Raw genomic sequence first — 11,602 nt, forward strand, 5'->3', positions numbered from 1 at the left:
GGCCGTTTCCCCCTCGCTTGGTTCTGCCCCTGCTCCCCCTGCGCAGGCCTCACAGTGCGTCTGGCCGGCGCTTTATAGCTGCAGCCTGGGCGGCTCCGCTAGCTGTTTTTCGTCTTCCCCGGGTTATTTCTGTCCGGCGCGCCGCGAAGATGCAGCTCAAGCCGATGGAGATCAACCCCGAGGTGAGCGCCAGGTGCACCGCTGCTCGGAGAGCGCAAGGCCGAGGGAGAGGGAGCCGAGTCGCTGACCGGTTCGGTTTTGCTTTTTTCTTTGCATTTGCCTTTCAGATGCTGAACAAAGTGAGTGGCGTCTCGCGCCGTCTCTGGCCCCCTCCCCCGCGAGCGCCGAGGCGGGGGCGCCCACCGGCTGCGGCTGCTGGCAGAAACCAAGCCGTCCGCTGCGCACACCGGAGACGGCAGGGCTGGGGCGTGGGCTGGGCGCCCTTCCTGAGCCCCTGCATTTAGCGAAACCGGTCACGGGGAGACGGAGGGGCTGCGCCCCTCCGTCTAGCTCGGCGAGCTAGCGCCGAGCGGAGCTCCCGAGGGCGTGGCGCGGGCAGCACAGACTCGGCTGCACGGGCTTCGCGGGCGCCACGTGTGGGCCGCGCTTTGTGCTGTGTCATTGCGCCCGCCAGGGTGGGGGTGGCAGGGCGGGACTGGGGCTCCTCCCAGGCTCGGGTGCGGGCGCGGAGGGCGCGCGCCTGCTGGCCCCGCCCCCGGCAGGTGCCCGCGACCCGCGTGTCCCCGTGCCCCTGGCCGCCTTGTTTCCTCTCCGCAGGTGCTGTCCCGGCTGGGGGTCGCCGGCCAGTGGCGCTTCGTGGACGTGCTGGGGCTGGAAGAGGAGTCTCTGGGCTCGGTGCCAGCGCCTGCCTGCGCGCTGCTGCTGCTGTTTCCACTCACGGCCCAGGTAGGGCGTGGGGCCCAGGATGCGCGAGCCCCCGGTAGTGCACGCCGCTCCCCAACTTGAGGCGTCCGGGGCTTCCCGCCCCGCCACCTCCCCTGTAGGTGATACGGGGCGCGCCTCTAAGCAAGGGAGGAGCCTACATTTTCGTGGTACCTACTCCCTGGGCTGCTGTTCCAGCAGTGCCTATTGCCTTCTCTCCCATCTGACCACAACTGCTTTAAATTTGGAAGAGCGGCAGTGTCTCAGTTCCATCGATCCCGTTATCCAGGGAAATCATTCATCCTACTCATGAGTTCCCTCGAACTTGGGCTTTTTCGAGCCTCCGGTTCCAGGGAGTGGCTGCTGGTTTCCCTTTAAGGGCTGTAACCTGTCAACTCATTGTTTGCTTCTCAGACTCCCACATAGCTGTAGAATGGAGGGGGAAGGGCTATCCTAAATCGCAGGGAAACAATTAGGTTCGCTAATTCTCCGCCTCCATTGCCTGGGTTTCTGATAGTCTTAAGGCGTTCTTCTCACTTCTCCACTCCCACTACTTGCTCACTTGGTTTTTAGCCTCTTGAATGTATTTCTTAAAGCTTAATCATTTGTGTATGGCTTCTGTGCGGGAACCTCCTTCCTCTTCACTTAACCTCGTTCATCTCTGACCTTGTAGCTAAATGAAATGGGGGTTATTAGCTCAGTTTTGAAAGCACCTTTGCATTTCCCTTGAAATGATTTTCCTCCTCCAAATGTGTATGGATAGATGTATCTCAAAGACAGCATCAGAATTTTTTTTTTTTTTTTTTTTTTAAAGGATAGGATATTTGCTGTCTTGTGATGTATGGAATCCCAGTCATTAGCATGGCATGGTCTTATCTCCTGTTGTTGTCACTTGACTGCTGATGTGGGAGAGACTGAAATTAGCTTTAGCAAAACTTGGGGCATCACTCCAAAGGTGAGGTTAACTGAAGCACCGTCCTAAGGCCAGGTGTTCTGGAAGCATCTGTAGCCAAAATCAAGAGTATGGGAAGTTCCAGGCCTTCTTCCTAGTAAATAAGCTAAGTATTATGGGTAAATACACTTATTACAGCTAATAAGATGATCTCACTGACATGTTTTTGTTGCTAAAGTCTTTTACTCGGGCTAAAAGGGAGCTGCCATATTGTTGGAAGTCGAATTAGCTTCTTGGTTGACCAAATCAGTCTCTTGTCTCCAGTTGAGCATCACACAGCGGTTTTTTTATTAGGGCAACCATGATGACTCGGAGGTTTTGAGCAGCATTCAGAGGCAAGGCCTCTGGGAGGCAGTGGTGCAGCATGTTTGCCTTTAAAAGCTGAGTGTTCTCCTTTTGCTGGATCTTATTAGAGAACATTCTAGTTTGTGTTATGTTTGAAAGAGCTCGATACTTTGTCCTTTAGTTTCAATTCAACCTATCAGATTTATCGAGCGCCTTTTCTGCTACGTAGAATGCCTACTGGAAAAAACACTGAAGCCAATTGAAAGAAAAGTTGAGATTTTATAGGCTGACTTCAAAGATGCTAATGTTAATTTGGAAGGCATTTAATTTTTGACTAAGGGAATGTTATGACCCCCTACATGGACGACTTCTGAAACATTAAGTGCTAGTAAACTATTTACAGAATGATTTCCATGGAAGAGCTCAAGTAGCCCTAAAAGATGGGGCTATCCCCATTTTAATATTTCATCTAATTAGCCTAGAAAATGAAAGAAAAACTCTTACTGGTCAATGAATACTAAATTGAGGATCTAGTTAGATAGAAGCGAAAAAGTTCTGCTAGTTGGAGTTTAAGTTGATCTTCTGGGGTAAGAGATCTTACTCTTCTGTTAGTACCAGAGAGCAAGCTTAAACTTCAGTTCGTGTACAGAAATGCGAAGCTACTAGAGTTGGAAATATGTTTCTGATGGTCTGTCTGGTTTTGCTTATTATGGGAAATCAGTGTTTCTATATTAGTACCCTACTCTTTAACTGGGAAGTCCTAACTTATTTATTATATTTTTATTTTTTAGAGACAAGGTCTTGAACTCCTGAGCTCAAGTGATCCTCATGCCTCAGCCTCCCTAGTAGCTGGGATTATAGGTGCAAGCCACTGACCCTGGCTCAAGAAATGATAACTTCTAAGGTCTTTAAAGCTAGTTAGTGAAAAGTCCAGATAGGCTTACTAAATTACTGTACAAAAAGCTAGCAGATGCTTTGAGGAAATCTGTTTCCTAGTCCCATTCACTTACCAGTGTCTATCCTCCTCCTCAAATTGCCAGTCTGTCCTCAAAGTAAACTGTTTAGCTGGCAAGGACAAGCTAGTGTCACATCTTCCTCTTGTAAAATCACAGCCCAATACCCTGGACCAGTTGTCTTTCCTTCCTTAAAAAGAGGGTGGAGGGGGAATGGTTAATTTCTTTCACTTGCTCTTTTCAGCAGTTAAGGCTGTTTTTGTTTTTGGAGTGAAGTGTACTTGAGCCGAGTAGAAGTAGAACTTGAAAGAATAGTGAAATGTAAACCAGCTGGTGCTCTTGTTGGGCATTCAATTGACTGAAGCTTGATTAAGGATGCCTATGTGAAATACGGTTAAGTGTTAAAGAGAGAAAATAATGAACTGGTTTGTTTTCTGACTTCATGACACCATTTTGGGCTGAAAGGTTGCAGTGGTGTCTAGACACAGCCTTGGGCAGTATCCAATGCAGTCACTGCACTGCAGCACCAGGGTGGAGTCTCCGAACCTCTCAGAGCCCCACTGGCCAGCGTGGGTGTGGGAGGCAGACAGACGGGCCCTTCTCTGGGAGTTGACCAGCATCTAGAACTAAGGCTCCTGGTCACACATCCCCCTGGTGTTTCCATTTAGGTGGTAGAACTCACGGTGCTACCATCTGTTCTTTGCACTTTCATTCTGAGATGTAAAAACGCTTTTTACATTCGCAGCATGAGAACTTCAGGAAAAAACAGATTGAAGAGCTGAAGGGACAAGAAGTTAGTCCTAAAGTGTACTTCATGAAGCAGACCATTGGGAATTCCTGTGGCACAATCGGACTTATACACGCAGTGGCCAATAATCAAGATAAGCTGGGATTTGGTAGGTGTGGGTTTTGAGGCCAGTCATCCTAAGCTTGAACTTGAAACATGGAGTTCAGAAACACTGTGTTCCCGAGGTCAGAGATGCTGTACCTTTTGAACCCATTTTGTAATGATGGTGTCACACGCTTAAACTGACTCACAGTCTTCCTCAGAAAGGATTCCTAGCATTTCTGAATTTTGAAATGGTCCCATTTCACAAATTTTAGAGCTGAAAGTTCAAATTTTGAGGTCTTTTGAAATATGTTGTTCTTGCTATAGGTTTGTAATTAGTGCCTCGGGCTTGTCCACACTGAGCAGTAACAAAATGCTTATGTCAGTGGTTATCCAGTCAGATGTCTCTATGCTGGACTGTTGTGTTTCTTTACATTTCTATTCAAGATCTTTATTTTCTATCTGAATAACTGAATTACTAAGGTTGAATTTTCTACCCCAAAATAATAATCTTGGTTTGGGAACCATTTTAGATTAGAACATGATTATAGTGTCATGTATATAATAGATGTGAACTGTACATTCGTAGGTGCTGTAGATACAGCAGGTAAACAAGGCAGCCCCGGCTTTTATGGCTGTAGAAATCTCAAATACGTGTTACAGATTAAGAATTGCTGTGAAAAAGTGACGGAGATTTGAGAGATGAGTGAAGTGGGAGGGAAAAAGGGGTCCGGGGTAGAAGAGAACAGAGGCAAGAAAGAGCTTGGCATATTGGGGGAGTGGAGCGACCTCTCTGGCTTGAAACTCGTGAATAGAGAGGGGTTAGAAAAAGAGGCTGGGGGAAAAGGTACAGCTCATCCACAACCCTGGAGGCAGTATTAAAGATTCACGTTGCTCAGCATGTTCGGCAAAGGCTTAAGTCAACAATAAATATGTACCCATTTGTATTATTTTATCTGTGCTAACATCCATTTTTTTCTTTAAGAGGATGGATCAGTCCTGAAACAGTTTCTTTCTGAAACAGAGAAAATGTCCCCTGAAGACAGAGCAAAATGCTTTGAGAAGAATGAGGTAAGAGAACTTTCAGAGCATTGCCTTTAAATAACTCTAGAGATTTTTGTGCTAATTATTTTCTTTTTTTTGCAGGCCATACAGGCAGCCCATGATGCCGTGGCACAGGAAGGCCAATGTCGGGTAAATGCAAATACAAATCGGAGCCAGGCTGCCTGGGTGCTATCTGTGTTTCCACTGAAATTGTTCAGGAATATCTTACTGGAACACGGCAAATGTTATCCACCCAAGGCCAAATGACACCAGAAAGTTCTACGCAAATAATGCTTTGACTAGACCTTTTCAAAAGGCTCTTCAGAAATTGTATTGGCTGTTGAAATCTTGAGTAAATTCAAACTGACAGTATTTTGTTTAGATCCAAATGAGTCTTATAGGCCAGGTATAGTTGCTCATGCCTGTAATCCCAACAATTTGAGAGGTCGAGGAGGGTGAATCACTTGAGCCCAGGAGTTTGAGACCAGCCTGGCAAACATGGTGAAATCCCATCTCCACAAAAAATACAAAGAGTAGCGAGGTCTGTAGTCCCAGCTACTCGGGAGGCTGAGGTGAGAGAATTGCCTGAGCCCCGGAGGCAGAGGTTGCAGTGAGCTGAGATCATGCCACTGCACTCTGGCCTGGGTGACCCTGTCTCAAAAACAGAAATGAGTCTTAGGGAATGTACACCTCTCCTAGTAAGTGAGCATTTCAAATAATCTTCACAGGCTGTTGGGGAGAATGAAATACACCACAAAGGACAAGTTCTAGAAGGTTTGAATGTACCATAATCTGATGAGAACCTCTGAGTCAGCTGCCAAATTTAAGTCAGATTTCAGTGTCCTTTTATAAAAAAAAAAAAAAAAATTTTGGCAAGGTCAGGCTCCATTGCCCAGGCTGGAATGCAGTGGTGTGACCTTGGCTCACTGCAACAGTTCTCTCACCTCAGCCTCCTGAGTAGCTGGGATTACAAGTACACACCACCACGCCTACTAATTTTTATATTTTTTGTAGAGATGGGGTTTCAGCATGTTGTCTGGGCTGGTGTTGAACTCTTGTGAGCTCAAGTGATCTGCCTGCCTCTGCCTCCCAAAGTGCTAGTATTACAGGCGTGAGCCACCATGCCCAGCCAGATCTCAGTGTCTTTATAACTACAACTGGCTGTGCCATTTTCTAGTATTGACCTTGCTTGAGATACTTAGCCTCTCTAAGCCTCAGTAAAAGTCCTGTAGTAATAGCATCCTCATAGAATTGTTCTGACAGTTAACAGTATATTTACCTTAATGGGCTTAGCGTAGGGCCTAATGTAAGACATACATAAGTATTAGCTATAATTTTTTAAAATCAAATCAGTTCAAGCATATTTCACTTGAATTGCAAGATAATTTTTAAAATAAGTTCAGCTTACACTCATTTTCAAAAAAATGTCTTGACTTTCTTTAGGTAGATGACAAGGTGAATTTCCATTTCATTCTGTTTAACAACGTGGATGGCCACCTCTATGAACTGGGTATGTTTCAGTCAGTTTTTGGAACTCAATGTAGTTTCATGCACTCTTTCAGACTGAATCTCTTGATATATTGTTGTGTGACTTTATGGCACTTGGCATATCATCGTTTATAAAGCCACAGTAATAAAGTATTCTCATGAGGGCACTTAACCCCTTATTATCCCCAGAGCAACTTCCTGAGGCAACTGACCTAATCAGTGGCTTTAATACCTAATCAGTGGCTTTAGTCAGAAACCACTGAAGAGCGTAGATTGGATCAGTGCCAGGTGAAGGTATATGTGATCAGACTTTCTTTTCCCATCTCCTCCTATAGCATACCCTAGTATCATCCTTTCTGGGCAAAGAATAAATCTGAAAAAGGATCAGTGCCTGAATATGACCTTACTTGTCTAAAAAGAATCTGGATATGTTGGAATAATTTCTATTAGCTAGTTTATGGCATCAAGAAAGACGACCTACCTTGTAAGATTCATTCCTTTTGAATGAATTAATGGAGAAAGACTTGTAACTGTGTTGTCTCAAGCCAAGATACCACCTACAGGCTTACAAAGGCAAGGGAATAGTGAAGGCAGTCTAGTCATTGGAGGACAGATGAAATCTCAGGTGTCTCCTCTTCTTGCCTCCATCTTTCCTATACCCCAGAGACTGCATCTGACTTTTGCTCTGTGGCCTTTTCCTAGAGTTGGGACACAGGCCCCTCCATTAGGGTAGCTGATTTGAGCTTGTACGATCTTGTAGACTAGAATTGCCTGGGATGGATGCCTAGGGACACTTGAACCTCATTTGCAGCCTGTTGCTTCATAACCAGGCTTCCTTTTGTGGGTTTGGCAGTGGTTTTTGGAAGAATCTAAAACTTCCATCTGGGCTAGGTAAGCATGGTAGCCAGAAAACATGCAGAGAAAATTGACGTGTCTGGCTTCTTTTGTTACAGATGGACGAATGCCTTTTCCGGTGAACCATGGCGCCAGTTCAGAGGGCACCCTGCTGCAGGTCATCTTTGGAATGCATCTCTTCCTAATGGGCCCCACAATTCTTTGGCCAAATTTTCTATTCTAAAGTGCTAACACTCTTCCAGGACAGCCAGCATCAGTTGCCTGGGTTAATAGCAGTCTTTAGGGCTGCAAGATCATCTTAGTAATTCTGTCTACCTTATTTTATTGTGAGTGGTTTTAAACAGGGCTTCAGAGACACCCTGAGTAATCTGTTTCATGTGCTGTCTTTAGTCCACAGTTAGAATTAGCCTGAAAGCTGTTGCTTTGCTTCCTGGTGGGATTAAGGTGACCATTGTCCTCTCGTCAGATTACATCATAGTTAAAAGACTCACGGAACAGTAGACTTCCATAATCCCTCTAAGACGACTGGATTTGGGTCAGTCTTGGAGGTAGTGTATTATAGGTTCTAGTTAGGTGGTTAAATTTAGGAGTTTTTCCTTCCCACATGGTCTACTGTTACAAGAACAAAAGAAGCAGATTTAAAATGCACCTGACAAAAACTCTTAATATCCAGGATCACTTTGTAACCATCCTGGACAGAAAAGTGATTCTGGACAAAGGTTGGTAGGTGACTCTAGGCCTTTTCACTAAAAAATGAGTGTCTAGAGTTGAATCAGTTTACTATTATTATAAAGGAAAAATGCTTAATTATGATATAATACAAAATACTGTTTTTAGCTTGCTGTGCTGAAGAAAAATACACAAAATGCTGTTAAAATATAACTATACTTCATTTGAGTAGTAGTAGTATCAAATCTTTGAAAAACTTGCTGTGTGCAGACCAGGACTCAGCAAGCATTTTCTATAAAGAGCCAAACAAAATATTTTAGGCTTTGTATGGCATATGGCTCCGTTGCAAGTATTCAGTTCTGCTGTTACAACTCAGCAGCCTATAGACCCTCTAAATGAATGTATGTAGCTGTTTTCCACCACCACAGGCTGGGTTAGGCCCACATGCTGCAGTTTACTGTACTTACGTGCTCTTCTAGGTGATGTATGTCTTTTATAGAAATCCTTTAATGACACAATGAGGTAGGTATTATCCCCATTTGAGAGCTGAGAAAACTCAGAGTTTAAGGCCTGAGGTTAGTGACTTACATGGCAAACTATGGTTCAAACCTATATAGTCTGGCCAGGCACGGTGGCTCACGCCTATAATCCAGCACTTTGGGAGGCCAGAGTGGGAGGATCGCTTGAGCTCAGGAGTTCAAGACCAGCCTGGGCAAAATGGTGAAACCCTGTCTCTACTAAAAATACAAAAATTAGCCGGGCCTGGTGGTGCATGCCTGTAGTCCCAGCTGCTCGGGAGGCTGAGGCACAAGAATCGCTTGTACCTGGGAGGTGGAGGTTGCAGTGAGCCGAGATTGTACCACTGTACTCCAGTCTGGGCAACAGAGCAAGACTCTGTCTCAGAAGAAGAAAAAAAAGAAAACTTAGTCTGCATTTAGAGTTTGTGCTCTTAGCCACTGTACAATACCAATAGGACCTTTGATTAGAAAAGACCTCCCTTTGGAACTTCACAGACCTGATAGCCCCAAGGTGCTAGTGGACCACATTATGCCACTCTTAATAGGGAGGATTGATTGCTCTCGTCTGTCAGACACACCTGAGATCAGTTAAAGCTAATTCTTGGTATTGAAGAGGTATGTGGGAATAGGAATATGGAATGAAGAATAGACCTGGAGAGCCAGGATGGGAGGGAGGGGTTACATGAGAAAATCAGAATTTACTTGGTGAGAATAAGAAAACAGAGGGAGAATTTCTGGTCTTTGATCCGTTTGGAGGAAAGACCCTGATCCTTCCTAGTGAAGCATTTAAAGTACATGCTAACTCATCTAACACTGCACTAATGCCATAAAAATGTGCCCCCCATTGGGATACTTACAAGTGTCATGTGAGTAGCATTTTTAAGGTGTGGGGAAGGTAAAATTTTTGTATAGAGATGGGGCGGGAGGGACTCACTGTGTTGCCCGGCTGGTCTTTAACTCTTGGACTCAAGTGATCTTTCTGCCTCAGCTTCCCAGAGTGCTGGGATTATAGGCGTAAGCCACAGTACCTGGCTAAAACCTCTTTTTTTTTTTTTTAAACTATTCTAATTAGAAACTTATTTAAAATTAAAAGAGTTTCTAAATTAAACCAGCATTTTAGTTAAAATTCTTACCCTAGGTAAGGCTGGTTCTATATGGTTAAAGATGTTTTAGGTTGTCTAAACTTCACACTAAATCATTAAACTGGTGAGAAGATACATGCACTTAACCCAAATATCCTAAACTTGGATGAATTAGGTCCCTGCACATTAGCTCTATAGAAGATGGTTATCTTCTTTAAAGATACAACTTTAATAGTGAAATCAATATCTAGTAAAGTCAATTCAGGGAAGACAGGTCTGGAATATTGATATATTAAAAAGCCTGGTAGAAGATAAAAGGTTGATGTCAATCCAGATACTCTTTGGTTGCTTTTTTTGAGAAAGGGTCTCGGTCTGTCATTCAGGCTGGAATGCAGTGGTGCAATCATGGCTTACTGTATTCCTTGAATTCCTTGCTCAAGCAATCCTCCCACCTCAGTCTTCTGAGTAGCCAGGACTAGAAGTGCACACCACCATGCCCAGCTAATTTTTCAAATTTTAGTAGAGATGTTGCTCAGGCTGGTCTTGAACTCCTGAGCTCAAGCCATCGGCTGCCTCAGCTTCCCAAAGTGCTGAGATTGCAGGCCTGAGCCATGTGGCCCAAACTCATTGAGTTGGTGATTTCTAAATTTTAGGAGTAATGTTTCATTACCGTTCTGTATCATAGAGCATTCCCTTTCTCCTTCAGGTATCTTTCCTCTGGGCTTTTTGTTACAGATTCAACAGAGTAATATTTTTGATCCCCAAACAATTGTATCCTAGAAGTTGGTAAATAACCCTGGGATCAATTTTCTGTTACCAGTCTTTGTCATCTAGATTTTTAAAAGTAGTAACATATGTCACTTCACCATCATTCTTTAAGCTTCCATTGCTTGTGTGTACCTAGAATACCAGGTAAACATTAAGGCTGTTTTTTAAAATGTTTCTTAGAAGACAATTGTCTTTATTTTGGGAATTTCTGAGTTACAACTTGTCTTTTATGCCACCTTATGGAAGAAAGATCGATTTCCAATCTTTAGATTTGAGGAAAATAGCATTAATGGTTGTGTTTTTGTTGTTGGTTTTTTTTTTTTTTTTTTTTAAACTTTTCCAAAACCAGTTACAAGGTGAGAGAAGCACAAATCCATTTGGTGGAAGTGATAAAGAAGTCAAATCCATGATGTAACCCTGTCTTTCCCATTACCTGATTTTTTCCTTTAAGCCCTGGTTTTCAAATTAATGATGGAATTAAAGTTGATGAGGGTGAACTTTGAGCATTAATAGACCTAGGAGCCTTTCCCTATGTGACTTTCATTTTTGAGCTCTTGCTCTTTGGATATTAACGACATTTCTTTTTTCCAGGATGCTGCCAAGGTCTGCAGAGAATTCACCGAGCGTGAGCAAGGAGAAGTCCGCTTCTCTGCTGTGGCTCTCTGCAAGGCAGCCTAATTCTCTGTGGGAGGGACTTTGCTGATTTCCCCTCTTCCCTTCAACGTGAAAATATATAGCCCCCCCCATGCAGTCTACAATGCTTCAGTACTTGTGAAACACAGCTGTTCCGTTCTGCAGACACGCCTTCCCCTCAGCCACACCCAGGCGCTTAAGCACAAGTAGAGTGCACAGCTGTCCACTGGGCCGATGTGGTGTGAGCTTCAGATGGCGAAGCATTCTCCCCAGTGTATGTCTTGTATCCAATATCTAACGCTTTAAATGGCTACTTTGGTTTCTGTCTGTAAGTTAAGACCTTGGATGTGGTTTAATTGTTTGTCCTCAAAAGGAATAAAACTTTTCTGCTGATAAGGTAGCCACAGCTGATTCTCATTTTCTTTTACCCTTTCCCCAAAATGTCAGATGATTTTGGTAGTAATATAGGAATGTCTTCCATATAGGTAACTCATACAGTGCTGGTAAGAATTAGCATAAAAACATAGGTTTGGTGTGTCTTTGGATTTTTTTGCGTTTGTATTCCCTATGTATACCTGTAGAAACTAATCTTTAAAGATTTTTAAATAGGCAGATTTTATAGCACAATTCTAGACTTATTTACA

General features: G+C 43.9%; 1 protein-coding gene across 3 annotated transcripts; it reads left to right on the plus strand.

Annotated features, from left to right (window-relative positions):
- The first annotated feature begins 25 nt into the window (after positions 1-25).
- On the plus strand, positions 26-11,358 carry UCHL1 (ubiquitin C-terminal hydrolase L1). 3 transcript variants are annotated; one of them, XM_025384977.1, is made up of 9 exons: positions 26-182; positions 288-299; positions 778-906; positions 3,818-3,968; positions 4,887-4,972; positions 5,048-5,095; positions 6,389-6,455; positions 7,387-7,445; positions 10,917-11,358. In XM_025384977.1, the coding sequence occupies exons 1-9, from the start codon at positions 150-152 to the stop codon at positions 11,001-11,003; spliced, it is 672 nt and encodes a 223-aa protein (XP_025240762.1). In that variant the 5' UTR covers positions 26-149; the 3' UTR covers positions 11,004-11,358. The 3 variants fall into 3 exon arrangements, with proteins under 3 accessions (XP_025240762.1, XP_025240763.1, XP_025240764.1); XM_025384978.1 differs by having other exon boundaries at positions 4,926-4,972; positions 10,917-11,355; XM_025384979.1 differs by lacking the exon at positions 5,048-5,095 and having other exon boundaries at positions 10,917-11,068.
- Positions 11,359-11,602: the final 244 nt, after the last annotated feature.

The sequence above is a fragment of the Theropithecus gelada genome, chromosome 5 (genome assembly GCF_003255815.1).
Source record: "Theropithecus gelada isolate Dixy chromosome 5, Tgel_1.0, whole genome shotgun sequence".
Lineage (NCBI taxonomy): Eukaryota > Metazoa > Chordata > Mammalia > Primates > Cercopithecidae > Theropithecus > Theropithecus gelada.

What these genes read in the sequence shown, in the direction of transcription:
- UCHL1 (XM_025384977.1), top strand. Translation starts at nt 150, where the DNA reads ATGCAGCTCAAGCCGATGGAGATCAACCCCGAG. An exon ending in TCAAGATAAGCTGGGATTTG is followed by an intron (nt 3,969 to 4,886) that starts GTAGGTGTGGGT and finishes TTTTTCTTTAAG; the next exon opens with AGGATGGATCAGTCCTGAAA. An exon ending in CACAGGAAGGCCAATGTCGG is followed by an intron (nt 5,096 to 6,388) that starts GTAAATGCAAAT and finishes GACTTTCTTTAG; the next exon opens with GTAGATGACAAGGTGAATTT.